Source organism: Rattus norvegicus, chromosome 6, assembly GCF_021556685.1.
Source record: "Rattus norvegicus strain SHRSP/BbbUtx chromosome 6, alternate assembly SHRSP_T2T, whole genome shotgun sequence".
NCBI classification, from domain to species: Eukaryota; Metazoa; Chordata; class Mammalia; order Rodentia; family Muridae; genus Rattus; species Rattus norvegicus.
In genome coordinates this window covers 58,455,218-58,477,757 of record NC_141539.1, presented here as the reverse complement: position 1 = coordinate 58,477,757, position 22,540 = coordinate 58,455,218, and the positions used below count along the sequence as shown (strand labels likewise).

The window sequence follows — 22,540 nt, the reverse complement described above, 5'->3', positions numbered from 1 at the left end:
CATTTAAGTATTTCCTTTTAGTCTTGATTAGCAGGAGACCAGTTTACCTCACACTATTTTTTGGCCTGAGGAAATCTGTTCTCTGGCCTTTTGAAAACTTTACGCACAGAGGCCAAACTCTGGCCTCTTTTCTCACAGAGATATCTTTCAGCTTCTGCAAAGGTAAGCGAGAGCTTGGCTCAAGGTCCCGGTGTGACACATACACTGATGATTTACCGGAAAATGCAAACACGAGAATGGCTCACATGACCCTTGGCTCGCTAAGAAAGCTTCCCCTGAGCCGGGGGAACTGAGAAATCTAATAAAATACTTCTTGAGGACTGCAGACTCACTCTTTAAATATCACCGGGTAGAAAGGGATCAGGGAAGATAAGAATGCGAAGCACTTAGGAGATTACTCTTTCTAATAAGGCAATCCTTACACTCCCGTAAATACTCTAATTAGAGCAACTGTTTATTGACCTGCTGGTCTGCTGTGTCAGGAACGGCATGAACATTTTCACTGCCCCTCATAACAGCTTCATAGGAGAGTCTGGTTTAGTTTGTTTGCTTTGGTTGTCCTTTCACCTACTAGTAAACAGGCTCAAGGAGCTGATATGCGTAATAAATGGCAGAACTAAGATTTGTATCTAACCGGGTCAGATATGTTAGCCATGCATTTGCAAGTGAGATTAGTTAGTGCAGGCTAAAATGCCGAAGTAAATGGTAGCCATGATCACTGTGTCCAGTCGTGTTGCCTCTCGCTGAACCCGCTGCACACATGGTGTTTCGAATCATCCACTTTGATGGTTTCTACTGTAGTCTTTGAATATTGCTTGTTTGAAGATGTGCCTTTGTGTAATTACTTCTTCCTTTTTCTTTCCCCCTGTAGTTGCATTAAAATCCACCCCGGCTGACAGAAGTAGAGGCCAGGACCAGTGTAGAGCACAAGTCAGAGACTGGCAGGACTTGCAAGAAGGAGAGTTCTTGTTACAGGTATCGCTATAATGCAGTTCCCCTGTGTGGTTCAGGAGCACACAGAAGTGGGAGGGTCATCTATCCTAACTTCTCTAAGTCACTCAAGACTGCAGCACTGGTCTTCTCTAGTTCCCGGCAGATGGGATTATGAGAAATGGATTAATCTGGTCTAATCACCCTGGGATTATGGGAACTGGATTTATCAGGTCTAGTCATCCTCCCTGTCACCTCTCTTAATGAATCTGTATGCACTTTCAGGAATGTCACTCACAGAGAGAGTTAAAGCATGCATTCAATGTACGAAAACTTTTCTTACTTGAATTTTATTTTAATATGTAATATTATAATTTGTATTTCGTTTTAGCAACAATGTGGGACTTACGTGTTACGGATTTTTTTTCCCCAGCAACCACAGGCTCTCATTTTGTGCTTTAGAATAAGGGAATTTCTAATAGGTTTGACGGTGGATAGGCTCTTAAAGTTTTGAACTGTATCCTCTTAGAGTGGATACCATGTTTGGCTCTCCTAGCATCAGCAGATACTTAACGATTTTGTCGAACTAGAATGGAAGGAGTGTGTACACGACCGTCCAGTGGTTTCCTGATTGCCTGCAGTTCTAGCCAGTGAAGTGAGGGCACAGCTTGGTGTCCGTTCGCTAACTTTGTTGCTGGAATGGAGCTGTATCAGGTCCTTCCTATTGCTGTAATAAGACGCCATGACTAAGAGTGACTTCAGAAGGAGGCATGCACTTGGGCTTACAGTATCAGAGGGTTAGAGTCCAACATGGTAGGGAAGAATGACAGCAAGCAACAGGCACGGCAGCAGCAGGAGTAGCAAGCTGAGAGCTCACATCTTCACACGGGAGCACAAAGATCAAGTGTGTGTGCATGCACACGGGCGCGCGCTCGCACAGACACACACAGAGTGGGGGTGGTGGGGGAGAGAATGAACTGGAAATGGGGTAAGACTGTGTAATCTCGGAGTGACTATGTAATCCCCTAGGGACTGACTTCCTCCAGCAAGGGCAGCTCCACCCCAAACAGCTCCACCAAATTGAGACCAAGTGTTCAAATGCGCAAGACTAAGGGGACAGCTCCCACTAAGCTACCATACTCCACTCCCAATCTGCCCATGGAGCTAGAGGATCTGGTGTTTGCCCCACTGGGTTCCAGGCTTGCTTGGGTCCAGTATTTCTTCCCTGTGCTCCATTCCTCCCTTTTGAAATATTTGGTGCCGTTGTATGTTGGAAGTGTGTAATCTGCCTTTTGGTTTTATAGGGGGTTATAATTAAGAGATTGCTTTGCGTCTCAGGGGAGACTTTGGACAGTTTGAGTAGGGACTAGTGAGAGCTTTTTTTTTAAGTTTCTAGCAATGGACAGTTGTCGTAAGCACATATACTTTTGTAATCCAAGAGGAAGATAAACCTTCATTCACACTGACCTCGAAAAAAGATAAACAAAATAGGACTCTGAACTAAAAGAAGGAAAGAACACAAAATAATCATAATGATAATACAGGCTTGAGGGAAAAGGGGTACAGTGCAGCTCGAACTAATAGAAACAAGGAGAGGGTATAAGACAGTGGATTTCAACATGAAAATATCCATGAGATGAAATGTCAATACATGCATGTGTTTTATATCTGAGAATTACATTTAAATTATTTTAATGTTATATTCTATATGCATTGTGCTTTCTAACAAGTTTTAATATCTTTATAATTCTTTGAAAGCATCTAAGTTTCAAATTCAATCAGTGCCAGAGGTATTTTGGATGGAAGCAGTTTTGTCTTCTGACTAGCTTTCTCCTCTTAATGGGTCCAAAGAATGGTTTTTCCTACTGTGCTCCCTAAAGAAAGGCAGGTAACCATTGCGAATGTTTTCTGTGCAGTTTATTTTATATCAAAAATTGGATGTGGTGTATTTAAAAGAAATCTGGAATATAAGGAAAATGGGAACCCTGATATTCTATCCATGCACCCGTTTGAACTTTAAATTCAGCTGTGATTTTTTTCTCAGCCAAATCGGAGGCATGAGTAGATTTTCCATAGTCCACATGTGTTTGGGAAATGCAGGAATTTTAGTCATTTTGAAGAGCAAGTGTTGAGAGATAAAGAGAAACCGCCTTTTACCTAACCGTCAGTATTTCTGAGTGACAAGTTTATGCTCCACCTCTAACGACACCTTCCTGTCTGCAGGCGCTGAATGGCTTTGTTCTGGTTGTCACGGCAGATGCCTTGGTCTTCTATGCGTCTTCCACTATCCAAGATTACCTGGGCTTTCAGCAAGTACATACACTCCTCCTCCATCGTTTAAAATGATCATTTTTAGAAAATGAACTTTCTACTGCTTTATCTGTTTTTATAATGTAAGATCAGAGTCGACCATTTGTAATTGGAGAGTCTTGATTAAAATGGGTGCTGTAAGAATTGAAAATATATTTTAGATTGTTAACTTTTCTCAGATTTGCTGGCAAACAGCTCTGCTATCTCGCTTTGTGGTTATTGTTTCTCTTTATCGTGTATCTCATAAGAAACTTTTGGGGGCCTGCAGATGTAGCTCTGTGCTATATCTAGTACCTGCTATGCTGGGTTCAGTCGTTAGCCTGGCAGAACAGGGGCAGGGAGAGAGCCGTTCAGGCTGGTCAGGTTTTGAGGCAGACAGAACATTTGCCATTAGACGCCATGGGTTACAAAGGATGTAAAACAGTTAGAAAACTAAGGGGATGCTATGAGAAGGCACATGTGAAATACCGCAGTTAATACTTTTAGTTCTGGTGCCTTTACATAATAAGTATTACCTTGAAAGAAATGCTTTGACACTGAGCTTAGAGCATACAGAGTGCACAGATGGTTGATGAGGGAGCGTAGGGAAGACAGGCATGCAATGAACAGTAGACAAGAAAGCCCTGAGAGACACGAGTGTTGGCTGTGGGAGCAGTCTTGAGTGGATGCTGTAGGTGGCGGTCAGCAATGGAAGCATCATTAAGACAAACATTAGGAGAACTGTGAACCCACTGGTATTTGAGGGGCAGGAACATCTGATGCCATCTGGGAACACCCCAGAAGTACACCGAATGCTTGCTGTTCTTCTGTATCTGCTTCTTACATGGTAACATCACAAGCATCATCTGAAACACTTGATAAAGTCTCTGGACTCCATTCCCAGATATTCCATGGCACTGGGTCCTAGAGCGGCCCGTGAGTTAGCATTTCTGTAATGTACAAGGCTACTGGTCTGCATACCACAGGCTGTTTACCACATTCGTGGTTTTTATTATAGACACGGTAAATATGTGCTGGTAGCTCTCATTCGAGAGAAAGTGGATGCTTTAGTTATGTTCCAGATCATCCCAGCAACTATGTAACCGATGCACAGAGGTGACTTAATACAGCATTAAGTTTTCAGGGAGGTGATTAACGCAGTGGGATGTGGCTATTGTCATGGAAGCTAAATCTTAGTTTTCTTTGTTTAAAACAATGTTATTGCTAGTAGAGGGATGCATGGATGAGACAGGGTCTAGAACAGTGGTTCTCAACCTTTCTAATGCTATGTATGACCCTTTAATACAGTTCTTCATGTTGTGGTAACCCAATAAGCTTTCTTGTTGCTACTTCATAACTAATTTTGCTATTGTTATGACTTGCTATATAAATATCTGATATGCACGATATCTGATATTCCACCCCCAAAGGGGCTGCAACCCCCATGTTGAGACCCACTGTTCTAGAATATTGTCAGCCGGTGTGAAATAAACAAGGACTCTGAGTAGATCTTAATATGGAGCAGGAATGAGGAACAGGAAGCTGCCTTGTGAGCCCCAGCATTTGCATCAGGAAGTGGGAAGTGATGGCAGATGTGAATGGTTAGGGGGTCTTTGCAAACCATCATTTGCATCCAGTTCACCATTGCTAACAGGTGCCCACTGATCCAGACACCTTTTGAAACTGCTTTACTAAACCTTATCACTCTTTAAATTACTACATTTATTTCCTCATGCCCCTTTCTTTAGTCTGATGTCATACATCAGAGCGTGTATGAGCTTATCCATACAGAAGACCGAGCTGAGTTCCAGCGCCAGCTTCACTGGGCTCTAAACCCCTCACAGTGCACAGACTCTGCACAAGGAGTAGACGGTAAGAAAGTTTGCCAGAAGGTGATGCCCATGCTGTCGGAATAGGCTAAAAAGTTGTGAGGCACAGAGCAACATGCTGGAGATAGGGAATAAGCCAGGCTGTGTGAGTCTGTACTGGAAACCAGAGCAGACCACAAGGGGATGTTGAGCCAAGGAAACTGTCGTCGATGCAAGCCATAAAGAGTGTCATAAAGACGGTTGTGTGGTTAGCACTGTGAATATGTGTCTGGGCCCACCTGGGGGTGCATGTGTGGAGACCCAAGCTCACCAACCTCAGATGTCATTCTTTGCACACCTTCTACCTTATTTTTTGAAACAGGAGTTTTCACTGGCCTGGAGACCACCAAGAAGTGTAGGCTGCTGGGAGCCCAGCGATACACTGTCTGTCCCTCCCCGGCTCTGGCTTTCCAAGCACACATCTCCATGCTTGGCTTTTCTTGACATGGGTTCTAGGCATCAAACTCAAGGTCATGCTTGCTTGGCAATTTACCAGTTGAGCTCTGACCCAAGCCCAGAGCAGTACTGTGTTGTTGGTTTTTTTTTTTTAAACCAACACTGGTCCCATTGAGAAAGGTAGAAGGGACATACGGGCATGCAACTGAAGAGTGTACATCATTCTACTAAAATGTCCCCATAAGAATTTACACTAGGATGTGCAAGAATCAAACCCTTTTTCCTGATGTATGCATTGTTTTAAGATATCGGTGAAGCGGGTGAGAAAACAAAACCACTGTCAGAGACAGAGACGTCATTGACAGCCGTAGCTCACAGTGTAGAAGTGCTGATACGTTTGGGGCTAGTCAGTCATTTTTGAAATGGTATTTTTAATTCAAAACACAGACTCCATTTTTAAATCTGTCACAGGTTTAACTACTCAAACCCTTACTGTTCACAACAAATGTAAAGGAGACTGTGCTGTTTCCTTCCTGCAGAGACTCATGGCCTCCCACAGCCAGCGGTCTACTACACGCCAGACCAGCTTCCTCCAGAGAATACCGCTTTCATGGAGAGGTGCTTCAGATGCCGGCTGAGGTGCCTGCTGGATAATTCATCTGGTTTCCTGGTGAGTGCATAATCTTAAAAGACTGCATGTTTGGATGACTTAATAAAATACAAGAAAGTAGTCCTTAAAAGCTAACATTTCAGGGCCAGTAAATTGACTCAGGTGGTGCAGAGTTTTCCTTGAAGAATGGGGATCTGATTTTGACCCCAAGAGCCCATGTAAAAGCCTGGCATGGTGATGTGCATCTGTAGAAAAGCGAGGGCATGATGAGAGGAGTCTGGAGGAGGCTGGGTGCTCTCTCTCTCTCTCTCTCTCTCTCTCACACACACACACACACACACACACACACACACACACACACACACACACAGACTATCTTGGTTGCAGCTTAGAACATTTGAGATGAACATATAGCAATTGACATTACATGGAACCTTGTTTACTGGTTATTTTGAAGGAAATTTTAAGGCTTAGAGTTAGCCAGCCACTCTTCAATTGAATGCCAAGCATTCAGGGGTTGTGTGCTTCCCACACAGGAAGAGCGTAGATGTATGCCTGTCTGAGATAAATGCCAAATAAAACGCTTATATTTGTTAGCATCTGACAAGAGGCTTCCTGCAAGAAGTAAGCCAGGGAGCCACCTAGCAGGGTAGGGAGATTGTCTGTGATATTCCACCCACAGGTAGAGAAGAGTTAGATCTTACATCAAGCCTCCCGAATTACTGCGTTTTGTGAGTGTATTACTTTTGACAATTGTTTTTGCTGACAGAGCTGTAATCTGAGAAGGCATTCCCAGTGCCACTACCTAAGGCTGGCGAATGTGATTAGGTGGGACGTCCCTGTGGGCGGGGCTTCTGCCTTGTGCTATATCAGATGTGTGTCACACTCTTAGACCCCACCCGCGTATAAACTCTGGCCTCTGTCTCCCAAACCCATTCTTTGATCTCTGCATTCTTTTCACAGCTTTACAAGTTCCATTTTACTGTTTTAGTAAAATCATACTTTTTTCTCAGTAGGAAAGATTCCAATGGGCTATGATATGTAGATCCTACATGTTTGAAAATTAATATGTCGTTTGACGTGATTGCCACTTTTTTCTTAGGCTATGTATTGAGGGCTTGGTGTGCAACGGCTGTGGAAGGTGGGATTGGTCATGTGATTCTAAGCACAGAGATGATAGGACACTCCTGTCATGACATAGGGGCAGGGTAGGTCACTTAGCAGTGCCCACTGCCCCACTCTATCTTAAAAATCTTAATAGACTTTCTATAGAGAGAGGAGTGAAATTAAGTTAGTGGTTGAGCCTTGGGAATGGTTCTTTATAAACCCCCCCCCCAGGAATATGATCGAACCTTTGAAAATGAAACTGTTATGCACCGTTAATTTTTAATGACTTTTTTTTTAAGGCAATGAATTTCCAAGGGAGGTTAAAGTATCTTCATGGACAGAACAAGAAAGGGAAAGACGGAGCGCTACTCCCTCCACAGTTGGCTTTGTTTGCAATAGCTACTCCACTTCAGCCACCGTCCATCCTGGAAATTCGAACCAAAAACTTCATCTTCAGGACCAAACACAAACTGGACTTCACACCTATTGGCTGTGATGCCAAGTAAGGCAACCTCTTCTCTCAGAGTTCGTCCAGTGTGTCTTGTATTTTAGAGCTCTGTAATCGTGTGAGATGTGGTATAGATTCTGACATCACCAGGGCAATCTCACCAGCTTGACAAACAATCCTACTAGTTTGTATTATTTACTATGCTTGGTTTATTTTGCATTTTGTAAAATATATTTCTTAATTTTTAGCTTTGGAGATTAAATAACTGTCTAAATAGAGTTAGTTAACTAAAAAGAATTTATATAGAAACATTCTATTTTTTTCCTCCTTTCAAATGGGAGAGTGCAGGAGGCAGTGTAATAACTTAACAGGCTCTGTCTCTAAAGGACATTCTGAGCCATCCATGTGCTCAGCTTTTCAATTCATTTTACTTTCATAGTTAACTATGCTGGATTCATTTTTGACCATCTTAATGTTAATGGCCTTATTCAAAGGAAGAAAACAGGCTAAAATCTGAAAATTCATAGCCATAAGGAAGGAAATGATAATTTTGAATGTTGTAGAAATCACACACCGCCAATGTATCTTGGTTGTTTCACAATCTGGTCCTTTTGTTGAAACAGAGGGCAGCTTATTCTGGGCTACACAGAAGTAGAGCTGTGCAACAAAGGATCGGGATATCAGTTTATCCACGCCGCTGACATGCTTCACTGCGCAGAATCCCACATCCGCAGTGAGTTGGAACGCTTGTGACCTTCCTGACAAACGTCACAGGCAGTAGAGCATGTTAAGCTTTCAGAAAGATCTATTGATTCTTGTGTGTGTGTGTGTGTGTGTGTGTGTGTGTGTGTGTGTGTGTGCGCGCGTGTGTCCGCACGCATGCTTGTGCTCACGCGCGCGAGTGCTTGTGGTTGTTGGGGAGCAACTTGCAGGAGGCAGATCTCTCTCACTTTGTGGGTTCCTAGGATCAACCTCAAACAGTCAGACTTGGTGGCAAGCACCTTTAACCAGAGAGGCATCCCCCAGCAGTAATGGTTGTCATGTAATTATTATGAAAGTCACTGTTTCGGCCAGTGAAGCTTTGTTCAGGGGATCTTTAATGGCATCATACGCATATGTTAATATAAAGTCAGGAAATACTAAAAATACTCCTCATTTAATGTGAAAACTTTTACTTTCTCCCGAAGCTAAGCGCTTCTCATGCCTGACGGGCTCTCGATATTTCTCCTAGCCTTTTACATATTAAGGTTTATCTAAAATGGGGAAGACTCTGAGGAAGCATTTCTGCGCCTTTCAGTGCATTTGCCGTATTTAATTGTCACCGTATTTATTGTCACAACTGATGGTTAATGGGATATTCATCCAGAAATGTGTCAGGGTGGCTTTTTAAAAGATCCGTGTTTTATGTTTTAATTGTGTGCGTGCACCTGCCTGTGAGGGGGTGTGTGAGCGCCAGTACAGGTGAACTCGGGTGCCAGGAGAGGAGGACATCAGGCTCCCTGGGACCTGTTTACTGGAGGTCCTGAGCCGCCCAGTGTGGCTACTGGGAACCAAAGACAAATCTGCTGCAAGAGTGGCTCGTTCCAGTAGCTAGCGAGCGAGCCTCACTCCAGGCCCACAGAGGGGCTTGGTTGCAGGGATGTACTGTATTGATATAGGGTTTGGTGACCTTGTTGTAAATGTTTTAAATTTAGTGATTAAGACTGGAGAAAGTGGCATGACAGTTTTCCGGCTTCTTGCAAAACACAGTCGATGGAGGTGGGTCCAGTCCAATGCACGCTTGATTTACAGAAATGGAAGACCAGATTACATCATCGCAACTCAGAGACCGCTAACGTAAGCATAAGAAAAGGACATGTTCTGCTTTTGTGTTTTTATAAGTCTTCTTACATGAACATTAAAAAAAAATCTTAAGGCAATGGAACCTAAAACTTAAAATGGAAAAGTTAAAACATTTTACCAAGAAAGAGCAGGGCAAAGATGAAAAATGTTGGAAAAAAAAAGGCAAAAGTGACAGGCTTCATTGAGCAGCCAAGGAGATAAAGCTAAAAATTCCCAACTCATCCTCTGGTTGGAGAGATGAAAGACTAAGACATCTTAAAAATAAAAGGAAACTATGAAACTTGTTCACAGTACTTACACAGCAATTTGGAAGTTCCTCACATATTCCAAAAAGGAATCTTTGATGAAAGATTAGTTGCTTTTCTGCAGTTAGGTAGAGGTAAGCATCCTGACTGGGTTTCTCCTTCCTTTTGAATATCAAATTGACCAACAGAATTTGTTAAGGAGACAAGCTCTTGACAGACTGTCTTACCTCACTACACTGCCTGCCATGCCTTTCTGTGTGTGGTCTTCTTTCTACTGCTGGCTGATCGACTACCACTCCTTTCTGGGTCATCACGGGCCCTAATTGCGCTATCTTTATACTGTGAATACATGTCTTTGTTGGTTTGTTTGTTTGTTTGTTTGTTTGTTTTTTGGATACATTTTGTTCTCCCTCATAATTATCTTGGCTCTTCTTTACCTTTATGTTTCCAAATGTACTTTAGAACTCATTTATTAAGATGAGTAAATTCCCAACAACAACAACAAAACTGTTGGGATTTTGAAGGATTTCAGGAATAAGTGAACGTTTGCACAGAACTGAGTCACTAACCCATAACCATAGTGAATGTTTATATTGCCCATAAGGGTACGTGGAGGGATGCTTCGTAAAACCATTGATAGGTGCAGCTAACAGACCCGTAACTTCATTAGTTTCTTCCAGGCTTAAACATTTCATTTACTCATGTGCTGTTGTCCATTCATTCTGTATTCCACTTATGTCTTCTAGTTATTATTTTATATGTTCCTTTTTTTAGTATTTATATATTTTCCTATATAATTTTAGCTCCGTTGGTATAATACTAGTCGTGAGAATAATTTAGTTCAAAAGAACATCCATGTTCCTTGCTATCGAGCTCAGCTTTAGTACGTTTTACCTTTCTTTTCTACTTTTAGAAATATCTTACTTAAATCATGTATGATAAAACTCTGATGTATTCAGACCTTCTTGTCTACCCCATTAGGGATGAAGAAGGACGCGAACATTTACAGAAGAGAAGTATGACACTGCCATTCATGTTTGCCACTGGAGAGGCTGTACTGTACGAGATCTCCAGCCCTTTCTCTCCCATAATGGATCCCTTGCCAATACGCACCAAAAGCAACACTAGTAGGAAAGACTGGGCTCCCCAGTCAACCCCGAGTAAGGATTCTTTCCACCCCAATTCCCTTATGAGTGCCTTGATCCAACAGGACGAGTCCATCTATCTCTGTCCTCCTTCGAGCCCCGCACCATTAGACAGCCATTTTCTCATGGACTCCATGAGTGAGTGCGGCAGTTGGCAAGGCAGCTTTGCAGCCGCAAGCAATGAAGCTCTGCTGAAACACGAGGAAATCAGACACACTCAGGACGTGAACCTTACACTCTCTGGAGGCCCCTCGGAGCTCTTCCCAGATAATAAAAATAATGACTTGTATAGCATCATGAGAAACCTAGGGATCGATTTCGAAGACATCAGAAGCATGCAGAATGAGGAGTTCTTCCGAACCGACTCCTCCGGTGAGGTTGACTTCAAAGACATCGACATAACAGACGAAATCCTGACGTACGTGCAGGATTCTCTGAACAATTCAACTCTGCTGAATTCAGCTTGCCAGCAACAGCCTGTGAGCCAGCACCTAAGCTGCATGCTGCAGGAGCGCCTGCAGCTGGAGCAACAACAGCAGCTTCAGCAGCAGCACCCCACTCAGACACTGGAGCCCCAGCGCCAGTTGTGTCAGGTGGAGGTCCCCCAGCACGAGCTGGGTCAGAAAACGAAGCACATGCAAGTCAATGGCATGTTCGCCAGTTGGAACCCTGCCCCTCCCGTGTCTTTCAGCTGTCCTCAGCAGGAACGAAAGCACTATAGCCTCTTCTCCGGCTTACAGGGGACTGCACAGGAGTTTCCCTACAAGTCAGAGGTGGACAGTATGCCTTACACACAGAACTTTGCTCCCTGCAACCAGTCACTGCTACCAGAACATTCCAAGGGTACACAGTTGGACTTCCCTGGAAGGGATTTTGAACGATCCCTGCACCCTAACGCTTCTAATTTAGAAGACTTTGTCAGTTGTTTACAAGTTCCTGAAAACCAAAGACACGGGATAAACTCACAGTCAGCCATGGTCAGTCCTCAGGCGTACTACGCTGGGGCCATGTCCATGTACCAGTGCCAGGCAGGGCCTCAGCACACCCCTGTGGACCAGATGCAGTACAGCCCTGAGATTCCAGGCTCCCAGGCGTTCCTAAGCAAGGTAAGGGCTTTCTACAGGGAATAAACCTTGTAGGTCCAAGCATCTCCGTGTAGTCTATTGTGTTTAAACATATTGTCAGAATCCTTTTAGGCAGCAAGCAACTTTGGGACTACTTCTTATACATTTAAGGTCAGGTAATTAACTTCATTATAATTTACTTAAAATAGTGTGAATAATAAATTATTTTAAATAATTTTCTTAAAAATAAGTTGACGTTAATTTAATAACCACTAGGGAGTGTATCACGGTACACCAGTAAGTTTCTGTGGGCAAATATTAGTTTATTTGAAGACATACTGGTTTTTTATTTGAAGACATACTGGTTTAGCTTCTAAGAATGTCTTGACTAATACGAAGTTCATTGCCCTGTTTGCTGTTTTAGGACGGCCATTTACAAGTGTGGCTTGAGTCGCAGTGCTGGTTGTTTCTAAGGTTGTTAATATGTCTGCTGGATCTGAGTGCATGCGCTTTTTTTTTTTTTAATAGAGAATGAAGATGATGGTTTTTCTCAATCTTTTTCCTGATAGCCCTATTTAATATTTATTATAAAGAAAATGGATTAGTCATACATTGGATATAATTGATCCATTAAAGAATAGAATATTAGTATTTGCCTCAACACAGTGCATCTGGAGGACAGTATAGAACACAGAGAGCAAAACTGCTTATCACATCCATGTGTGGAAACTTCCAAGGCTGATGCCTCAGATCCTGGAAACAGGGCAACAGAGCGGGGCTGGCTAGTGGGTACTGACAGATAGATAACAGGAGTAACTTTGGGTCTTCTACAACAAAGTAGGATGACAGTCGTTAACAACAATTCATTCTAGGATTCAAAATCAGTGGACAAAAGGAATCCAGATGTTCTTAACACAATGATAGATGAGTGTTCACAGTGAAAGATAATTAGCTGATATGCTTACATTACACATTATGTAAATGAATTAAAATGTCACATTGTAGCCTGTACATATGAGTAATTACATGACAGTGAAAAAAAACTAACAACATTTTGGGCCTGGAGAGATGGCTCAGCAATTAATACTTGCCTGCACTTCTGTTTGATCCCCAGCACCCACATGGCAGCTCATAACTGTCTATAATTCCAGTTCCAGGGATCCAGTGCTCTCTTCTGCCCCCTTGAGCACCTCACACTTGTGGTACACATATTTACATGCAGGCAAAACACTCCCACACATTATTTTATTTAAATAAAGTTTTATTTTAAATAATTTATTGTTTTCTGAAATGAAAATATACATTCCTTTCCCATTTCCCTTTCTTTTCTACAACCCTTCCCATCTACCACCCACCCCCACCCCCTGATGTTTTTCAAATTCTTGGGTCTTTTCTTTCATTGGTGTGTGTGTGTGTGTGTGTGTGTGTGTGTGTGTGTGTGTGTGTGTGTGTGTTCCTAATGTATAAATACAACCTACACAGTGTATATTAATTGTAGGTATAAGACAACCCCAAGCAGCAACTCATGCCTGGTGTTGGGGCTGTATGGGGCTGTAGAGCGAATTCAAAGACAGTCTGGAAAACGGTGAGATAGAGAACAAAACTACAATAAGGTCAAGAGTGTGGATAGCTCCGTGGTGGAACTGGGTTAGCATACTCACGGTCCTTCACTGGACCTCCAGCACTACAAAATAAATGAGTTACTTGAGGCAACTAAAGGAATAATTTTATGAATTTTATTTTAATCTTCATTTATTTCATCAACTATACATCACAATGTGAAGGTTTTATAGACTGTCAATTCTTATATTCATTCTTCGCTTCTTTTTTAGCAGTTCTGAAAACAAGACTGTTGTAAGAAGGCAGGTGTCTTGGTTAGGGTATGATGAAACACCATGACCAAAAGCAGTTTGAGAAGAAAGACTTTAATTCACTCACAGTTCCACATAACAGTTCACCATCAAAAGTGGTAGGGGCGGGACTCAAGCAGGGCAGGAACCTGGAGGCAGGAGCTCATGCAGAGCACTTCCTACTGGATTGCTTTGGAGAGCCTGCTCAGCCTGCTTCCTTACAGAGCCACACAATGGGCTGGGCCTACATCAATCACTAATTAAGTAAATGCCCCATAGGCTTGCCTGCCTGCAGCCAGATTAATAGAGGCATTTTCCCAGTTGAGGCTCTCTCCCCTCCAGTGACTTTAGCTGAGTCAAGTTGACATAAAACTAAACAGAACAACTGGCCCCTTGTCAACTTGACACACAAAACATCATTGTTCAGCCAGAACATTTCCTTTCTCATTTATCCCCCAAGATAGCACATTAATGTTAATATCACAATATAAAACATAAGTGGCTTTAAAAGTCCCATAGTCTTTACAAATATGAGCACATTAAAAGTTCAATCTGAATGCCCATTCTCTTTTTTAAAAATCTAAAATTTTGTTTTAAAGTTCAAAGTCTAAGCTGTGGGCTCTAGACTTCTGGCTCCTCCAAAGGCCTTGGGGTCAGCTCTCCAGTTCCGTCCTCTGCAGGACACACACTTTATCTTCCATGCTCTGGCAGATTTTACTTCATAGCTCCTGTTCTCGGTGGCCATCCTGTGGTACTGGCATCTCTAGAATCCTGGGGTCTTCTGTTACAACTTGGTTTTACTTTCACCAATAGTCTCTCCTCGGCTCTCTTCTTGGTGTCAAGCCTCAACTTCTATCTGTGACCCCATTTATTCCAAAGCTATTAAGTCCACTGAGGCTGCACCTTCACCAGTGGCCTCTCTTGAACTCTCGCAGGGCCAGCTTCGGCCTTCTCCATGGCCCCTTCATGCCTTCAAAACCAGAACCATTTGGGTAACTCTAACTCTACCAAGGTTGGCTACCAGCACAAGGTGCAACCTTGGCTACATCTGGAACACAGCTTCTGTGTGCAGATCCTGAGGACGCTCTCCAGAAGACTTCACCAGGTGTTGCTGGTCTTCGGCCCCTGCTGGGGCTACAGTTCGATCTTTTCTCAGTTGAGAAATTCCTCTTTGATGCACTAGCCAATACAGCAACCAAGCATCTCTTTTATTTGGTAACTTGCAGAACAATTTAGTAAAGACATATTACAAATAAATTGGTTTAAGATCATACCTATAGTGTATCATTTCAAGAATAGCAAGAAACATTTGAAACCCAGATCTGGGCAAAAGTGCTGGTGTCTGAAATGCTGCGTAGAAGTTCTGGATGGAATTGGTTCACTGCTTCCAGGATTTTGATGGGTGGTGGCAGGATTGGATAACCCTATGACAATCAGGCCCCAAGCCAGATGAAGTGAGATAATTGTAGCATTCTCTACCATCTTTAAGTTATCATGTAGGATTAATGGGAAAACCCGATCTTCTGAAAGAAATCAGTGTGTTAGCCAACCTGGAGGTCGACGGGACTAAATGTGTTTTTAAGGTGTTCCTTAGATCTTAACAAGCCGCTGTGCTGAACTGGGTTTGTTTGCAGTTTCAGAGTCCGAGCATTTTAAATGAAGCCTACTCGGCAGACTTGAGCAGCATTGGCCACCTTCAGACTGCTGCTCACCTCCCTCGCCTGGCAGAAGCCCAGCCTCTTCCTGATATCACACCCAGCGGATTCCTGTAGCTCGAGGCCAGGATGAATTTCAGTTCATTCAGGAACAGGACACCAGAACTGTGAGGGTTGGACTTCAGTACGCTTTCTCCAAAACAGATCTCAATGCTGGTGTTTGGTGAAGGAGTTTAAGACCATATTGCTAGTTACCTATAAGGTGGGATGCTCTGAGGGGCACAGGGAGCGGCCACGTGCATTCACAGAGCTCCAGCACCTCGGAGTGCACAGTGCTTACTGTGGAGAACTCTTGGATTCTCTGCTCAGTAACTTCAGCTGGAAAAACAGTGAAGTACTCTGAGCTTTGAACTTGTGGATTCTTGTTAGTATACCAAATACGGAGTTACAGGATTAATCGGTTTCCTATTTTTAACCTCTGTTTTTGTCCCAGATGTTAAAATAAATGGTTTGGTGCTTTTCTCAAAAGAAAATGTTTTCCTTCTGCACTGTTAATATAAAAGTGCCTCACGTTTTTGTTTTTGTTTTTTTTTCTATCTACCTGTAACACAGGGTGTGTATTTTATATGAAATATTTTTATCTCTTTTGAATTAATATTCTTTCTACACACAGAAAGTTTCTCAAATCCCAACTTTCTTTTTTTTTAATGAATCCAGGCATGTTTTTACTGCACTACTCATCCCCTTTCTTCAGATAAAGGGCAAAGGATAAATGAAAGTTAACTATTTATTGTGTAATATACTTGCTTCTGAACGTTAGATGTTCCTCTGTGCCTTATGTTGAAAAATTTGAAAATAACATATTGCCAAAATTATTTAATTACTGCGTACTATTAAGAGAGTAGCAATTGAATTTTAACAGTGTTTTCTGAGAAATGAGCCCTGCTGGCTTTCCCTGAGACCTCCAAGATGAAATCAGAAAGGTCACCATAGAAAATGCTAAAGATGGCTGTGCCCATTAGCCTGCAGTGAAGGGAGGTGGCGCTTGTTAAGCTAGTTAGCTAAATTAAGCAGAGCACTCATTTCATTGTCTGAATTCTCTTTAAAAAACTGTCTTGGGTCTGTAATCCTTTTCGTTATATTGACTTTATAAATTCCACTTCTACTAGTGGAAACTATTAGTTTTTCTCATATTTGAGGAGTGTTAAGATTGAAGATGCCGTGTTTGGTGCAAGGTATTTTAATGACTGAAATGAATGGTGCATTGTGTAAAGGTAACGAACAAAATAATCTATAAAATGTTTTCAGGTTTCACTTAAGAATAGTTCTTACCTCATATGCATATGTTTTTTCAGTGTATCTTGTTAAGAAATCAAATAATGAATTGAGGCTTTTGAGCTGGCATTAAGATAAAGATAAGTACAATTCACTTCCCTCCATACAGTAAGTTGTTTGTGTGATAGAACCTTTGCTACCAAGATGGCTAATCTGTCACTCCGCCGAATGTAGTTCTCAAATTGCTTAAAGAAAAAAAAAATGCCAGTGTCTGTCATTGTCTTTGTCATCGCTGAGATTAATGTATGAAGGGCATGGACCTGGATCTGTTTTTCATATATTGTATAAAAACCTGATGAAATCCCAAACTGAGATGTATGAAAATATAGCATTGGTTCTCAACCTGTGAGTCATGACTCCCTTTGGAGAGAGAATGGCCCTTTCACAGGGGTTACCTAAGTCCATTGGAGAGCACAGATGTTTATATCACAGTTTATAACAGTAGTAAAATTACAGTTTTGAAGTAACAATGAAAATAATTTTATGGTTGAAAGAGTCACAGAATTAGGAAGGTTGAGAGCCACTGAAATGCAGGCCTTTTTATTTTTTTAGAAAATTATTGTATGTAAACATGCCATCAGGTAAAAAAAAAGTCTCTTACTTCTATGCATTTTAAGTCAAAATTTTGAAACTTTAGGATTAAGCATTGAAAAACAACTGTCTAAAACATTTCACAATTTGCTTTCAGCATGAGATATCACCAGTGGTCTGAACTAATATCCTGTTTTTCTATGTAAACTTTACATTAAAAGTTGCCAGAAACCATTTTGTCAGTCTCTTCTGCATGTTACCAAATGTTCAGTTAAAAAAAAAAACAAAACAAAAAACTTTGGACACTGTGAGTATGATGGCATTTAATCACACACTTATCAAACTGAAAGTTTTAAAAAGCAATATTGTGTGTTCTTATCTATATAAAAATAGCTAAAATGCCTAAGAATAATAAAATCACATTGAACTGCATATTCATTTGTCTGTATTGCCAAATGCCAAATGGAAAGAATGGTTAAAGCACTGCTAGACTGTGGGATTAATTTCTGGATGAAACTCTAAGACTCTGTATGTCTGATTGAAGTTCTTTTCTGGGTGTGTGTTACAGCACCTGAACACTTAACCAATATGCCATTGTATCAACCACTCAATCCTTACTATGCACAAGCTAGTTTGTTCCAGCATCAATAGAACTTAGGTTTACATAGCTTCTTGCTGTCCTTCAAACTGTTATTGCTTACATATGCAGTGCATAGATTTATGTTCGAGTATGATTTATAATGTCCTTAAATATCAAAGGAAATGTAAACAGTGATATACGATAATAAACTAACCACCAAGTATGAATAATGCTCTCCTGCAATTTTTTCTTTCTCTCTTCATAGAGAACTCAGAGCCCTGTAGCATCATATGATTGCTAGGCAAAGATGGTCTTTATAGAAAGATCAACACACCATGTCTTTCATGAAAGAGCCACTTAAATCTCCTGTCTGAACTGTTTGATCTGAGCAAACTCAGGTTTACAAGTGATCTGTAGTCCCCAACCACGAGTGTGTTTATGTTGGCGCCCACACATGACGGTAAAGTTGTGCAGTATACCACACCACTGATGTTCACTCTGTGATGTGATACATGCACGTCAGAACAGCCTGTTCATATCTCTTACTATATGTCACTGAATAACGATACATGAAGACTTCAATCAGCCCAAAGCTTCCTGAATTACAAATGATCTCAGTTTACCACATAATACCAAGACTGCTGACCCAAGGGTGTTGGCCACTCCAAGGAAGTGGATGGTATTTATGATTTCTGTCTTAATACTCTATAGATTACCTTGCCTTCCGTTTTACTAATAAAACCACAGCTTCACCCATTGTTTCTCTATCCTTTCATTTCTTCAATACTACCATTCTTTCTTTGAATATATAGGAGAAGTTCCTAGACCCATCTTTTTTATACTTTAGAGTTAAAAATAAGCATCTATGTTGTCTTTCTTTAACCTCCCCACTTCTGTAGATCTCTCTGTGGACAGGTTGCCACCAAATCTTGGAAGGCGTGGTCCTCCACCACCTTAATTTAATCTTTTCTTTTCCCATTTGCTCAGAGATTGTTTCGTCCCCTCAAATCCACTGCATCCATTGCTCCTCCTGTCTGTGCTGTGGTGTGGTTCACCCCCATCTTTTGCCCTTGTTCCTATGACTAAATTGTTTTAGTGAACTTCTTTCTTCCCATGACTCCCATGGCTTTAGCTTCCCTGCAGCCTCCTAAGTCTCTCTCTTATCCCCTCACACGCTCTCCTCAGCCCTTTCAGCCCTCCAGCCTCCACTTGCCTTCCATCTTGTTAAGTCTTCGTTCTGGTTTGGGTTCTTCACCCACTCGCCCATTCTACAGCTCTTGCCTTTGTGAGAAATACCCTCAAATTTTATCTGGACTGGCCATCATCATCCCCTTGAGTATAAGGTAAATGACTTCCAAATAACAGCACAGAAAGGTGGGGGAAAAATTCATAAAAACTTACACACTTAGAGATGAAGAAACTGAAGCCAAAGACGGAAAGCTCATATTGTTCACGTGATATGGTGGAGTACGTACGTACACCCACGGGTCCTGCTATTGCCTGGGTGATATGGAGGGAACTAAGTAGCCTACTGATCCAGAGCAGAGCTGCTGGTTGTTTCTGCAAAGTGCGTGGCTCTATCTTCCCCTTCCACCTGATGCATAACTTAATTCAACTCCTTTACATCCTCATGAGGTCAATTTACTTATTCCACCTTTATAAACAGCTAAACTATATTTTTAAAAAGGAACTAAAATCTTCAAATGGTCGTATTCAGAATAATAGCCTACAGAATATATTTCTACTTTTTTAAGAACCCATGCATATGTTAATTTGGTGGCAAGGAACATTCTGTAAATACTACTGAGTCCAGGACTTAGGGATGCTGTGGATTGGATCTAAAATATCCTCTAAATCTCTTGTTGGAGGCCTGGCTGCTAGCTTATGTTCTATTGAGAGGGGAGCAGCCTTTAAAAAGGAGAATACCGGGCTGGGGATTTAGCTCAGTGGTAGAGCGCTTACCTAGGAAGCACAAGGCCCTGGGTTCGGTCCCCAGCTCCGAAAAAAAAAAAAAAAGAACCAAAAAAAAAAAAAAAAAAAAAGGAGAATACCATGGAAGGATACTAGACACCAAGGCTGTGTCCTGAAAGGGGGTTTTGAAACCAAACCCTTCCCCTCCTTTTCTATATTTCCTGAGTCCAGTAAACTGAACAAAACTCTTCTACCTTATCTCCTTCAAGATGTACTGGGCAGTAACATGGCCCAGAAACCATGGACAAAAACCTTGGAAAGCACAATTTATCCCTCTCTCTTATGAGAAGACTGACATATAGGCTGTCCTGGATGACCTGGGCAGACTCAATGTAATCACCAAAAGCTTTTGCAAGAGGATGGTTGGAGAGTCAGAAGGGGGGGGGGGGAGAACAGAAAGGAGGACAGCAGAAATATTTGAAGACACTATGCTGACATTGTTGAAGATGTAAGACCACACCCAAAGAATTTAAGAAGGTCGAAGAAGCTAGAAGGGGAAGAAAGTAACTCAGCCTTGACTGATGCCTTGATTTCAGAGCAGGCGTCCTCTAGTTTAGTGGTTTTCAACCTGTGGATTGCGACCCCTTTGGGAATTGAAGGACTCTTTCAGGGAAGGTCACATCTTGCATATTAAATATTTACATTACGATTCATAACAAAATTACAGTTATGAAGTAGCAATGAAAATAATCCGGTTGGGGGATTATTTTCCACCACATCCACCACAGCATGAGGACCCAAAATAAAGGGTCACAGCATTAGGAAGGTTGACAATTGCTGCTCTAGTTCTATTAGGATAATGTTTGTATGGCCCTATGTCAATTAATGTAGTAATTCACTAACGAGAAATTAAGACAAATGTTTCAGATTTTAAGGAATGATTCCTCCGGAATGGAAATACCTCTGCTTCCAGATCTTTCTATACACAGTGTTGTTCTGTGCATTCTCCCAGGTTACAGCTTAGAGAAGAGCCAGGAGGGCTTGGCACTATGCCTGTCGCTCCTCCCCACCTTTAAGTCCCTCTGGACCAAGAAAAGAGATTCTGCTTTATGAGTGAACCCGTGTTGCCTGGTTGGCTCCAAACTGGCCTCAGTGTGAGGACATGTGGAAGAGAGCTGCAGTCTTGCTTTCTCCAGATGTTTGCCTCATGTTGGGGGCTAGGAAATGTGTGCTTTGTTCACAGCCTCACATATGTTTCTAAGGAAGGGTCTTAACAACGTGTCTGCTGGTTGCAAATCACCATACAAATTGGCCCGATTCCTAGAAGAAGAAACGGCTTTCCTGGAGTGGGTTAGACGTTGTGCCCGAACTGCCATGCACACATCGTCAAGCAGTTCTCTACATTTAAAATTAACACAACTATTTCTGAGGATAAAGAAAACCATTCGTTCTTTTTCCTTCAACCTTCTATCCAGATATTATCACTTCATAACGTCCAAGGGAAGCCCATTAAATGAGAAAAAGTCACAAAGTTGTTTAAATACTGTCCAGTAAAATCACCTTGCCTGATATTTGTTCAATGTCTTGTGTGCATTTTCGACTCATTGGATCTAGTTTGATTATCATTCAATAAGGTGAGTTGGTAGTCCTGCAGGTTTCTGTTTGGTGTCTTGAAGTCATGGTTGACTGTGGATAACAGAGCCACAAAATCCAAACCTTTATTGGGGTGCTGCTTGATTTCAGTATGGGTGTCTGTGCTAGGACACAGTCAAATTTGAACCACTGAGTCAAATATATGCCTGACTACATTTTACAGTTTACTTTACATTTACAGTTTTCTCTCAAAGATTTTACACTGGATCCAGCTCAGGCTATTCTTGTGCATATCAAGGAATGAGCACTCTGTCTGATGGACAAGGGGCTAGAATGTAAGCTAATGTTTAACTGAAGTGCTCTTTTTAATATAGAAAGGTGTTAACATATTTTAGAATGTCTTGGCTACCTGGCCAAGTTTCAGGTTTCTCTCCCTGATTCAAATAAAGTGTGAAATTAAGGGTAACCCACTGGGCCCTCAAACCAGGCATGTTCTTTCCTACATTCATCTAGAAACCAATCTGCAGGAGAAACACTCACAAACTTTCTGTGTGTTACCAACACAAAGACCTTAACTGCAGAATGAACATTGAAAGAGTCCAGGGGAAATGAGAGGGAAGATTGTCCTAGGGTATAAACATGGTACGTTATATTGAGACATGAAGTTGTCATATAATAAATAGAAATATTTAAAGATACGAAAATAAAAATATATTTCAAGCAGGAGGTTACTAACAGATTTCGTAGTTTGGAAAGGAATGCCCACGTTGGGGCAGCTCTGGTGCTTTCAGTGTATAAACTTTCAGTAGGTTTTGGAGACACTGGGGACTCCTTCCTTCCATTTACCATTTGCTTGCAGGAAATCTGGAAGAATCTTATTTAGGCTGAGGAGTTTGTAAGAGCTCTGTGTTAATGTCCACTGTTTTGCTTGCCCTAACAGTCTTCACAATGACGTGTCTTGGTGACTTTAATCTCAATCTCATGTGGAGTCACTGTCTTCAGAATCTATCTACAAAGCAGTTTCTAAAATTGTTTCCAAACGTAAGTCACATGAGATGTGGATAGGGAGATCAGGGAAAACATGGGCCAAAAAAGTTAATAATGTTCCTTTGTGTGATGTTTGTATATGCTCAGCCCAGGG

General features: G+C 41.7%; 1 protein-coding gene across 5 annotated transcripts in view; it reads left to right on the top strand.

Moving 5' to 3' along the window:
- Ahr (aryl hydrocarbon receptor) overlaps nt 1-18,122 on the top strand; it is a 37,466-nt gene extending 19,344 nt beyond the window's left edge. Inside the window, 9 exon segments of one of the 5 annotated variants that reach the window (NR_131776.1) lie at nt 872-975; nt 3,154-3,243; nt 4,968-5,091; nt 6,023-6,153; nt 7,500-7,702; nt 8,272-8,381; nt 9,343-9,484; nt 10,717-12,115; nt 15,429-18,122. Coding sequence is in view for 3 of the 5 variants with exons in the window: in NM_013149.3 (NP_037281.3) it covers nt 872-975; nt 3,154-3,243; nt 4,968-5,091; nt 6,023-6,153; nt 7,500-7,702; nt 8,272-8,381; nt 9,343-9,484; nt 10,717-11,986; nt 15,429-15,566 (2,312 nt within the window). In the remaining 2 variants the exon portion in view is untranslated. 5 annotated transcript variants of the gene reach the window in all.
- Nucleotides 18,123-22,540: the final 4,418 nt, after the last annotated feature.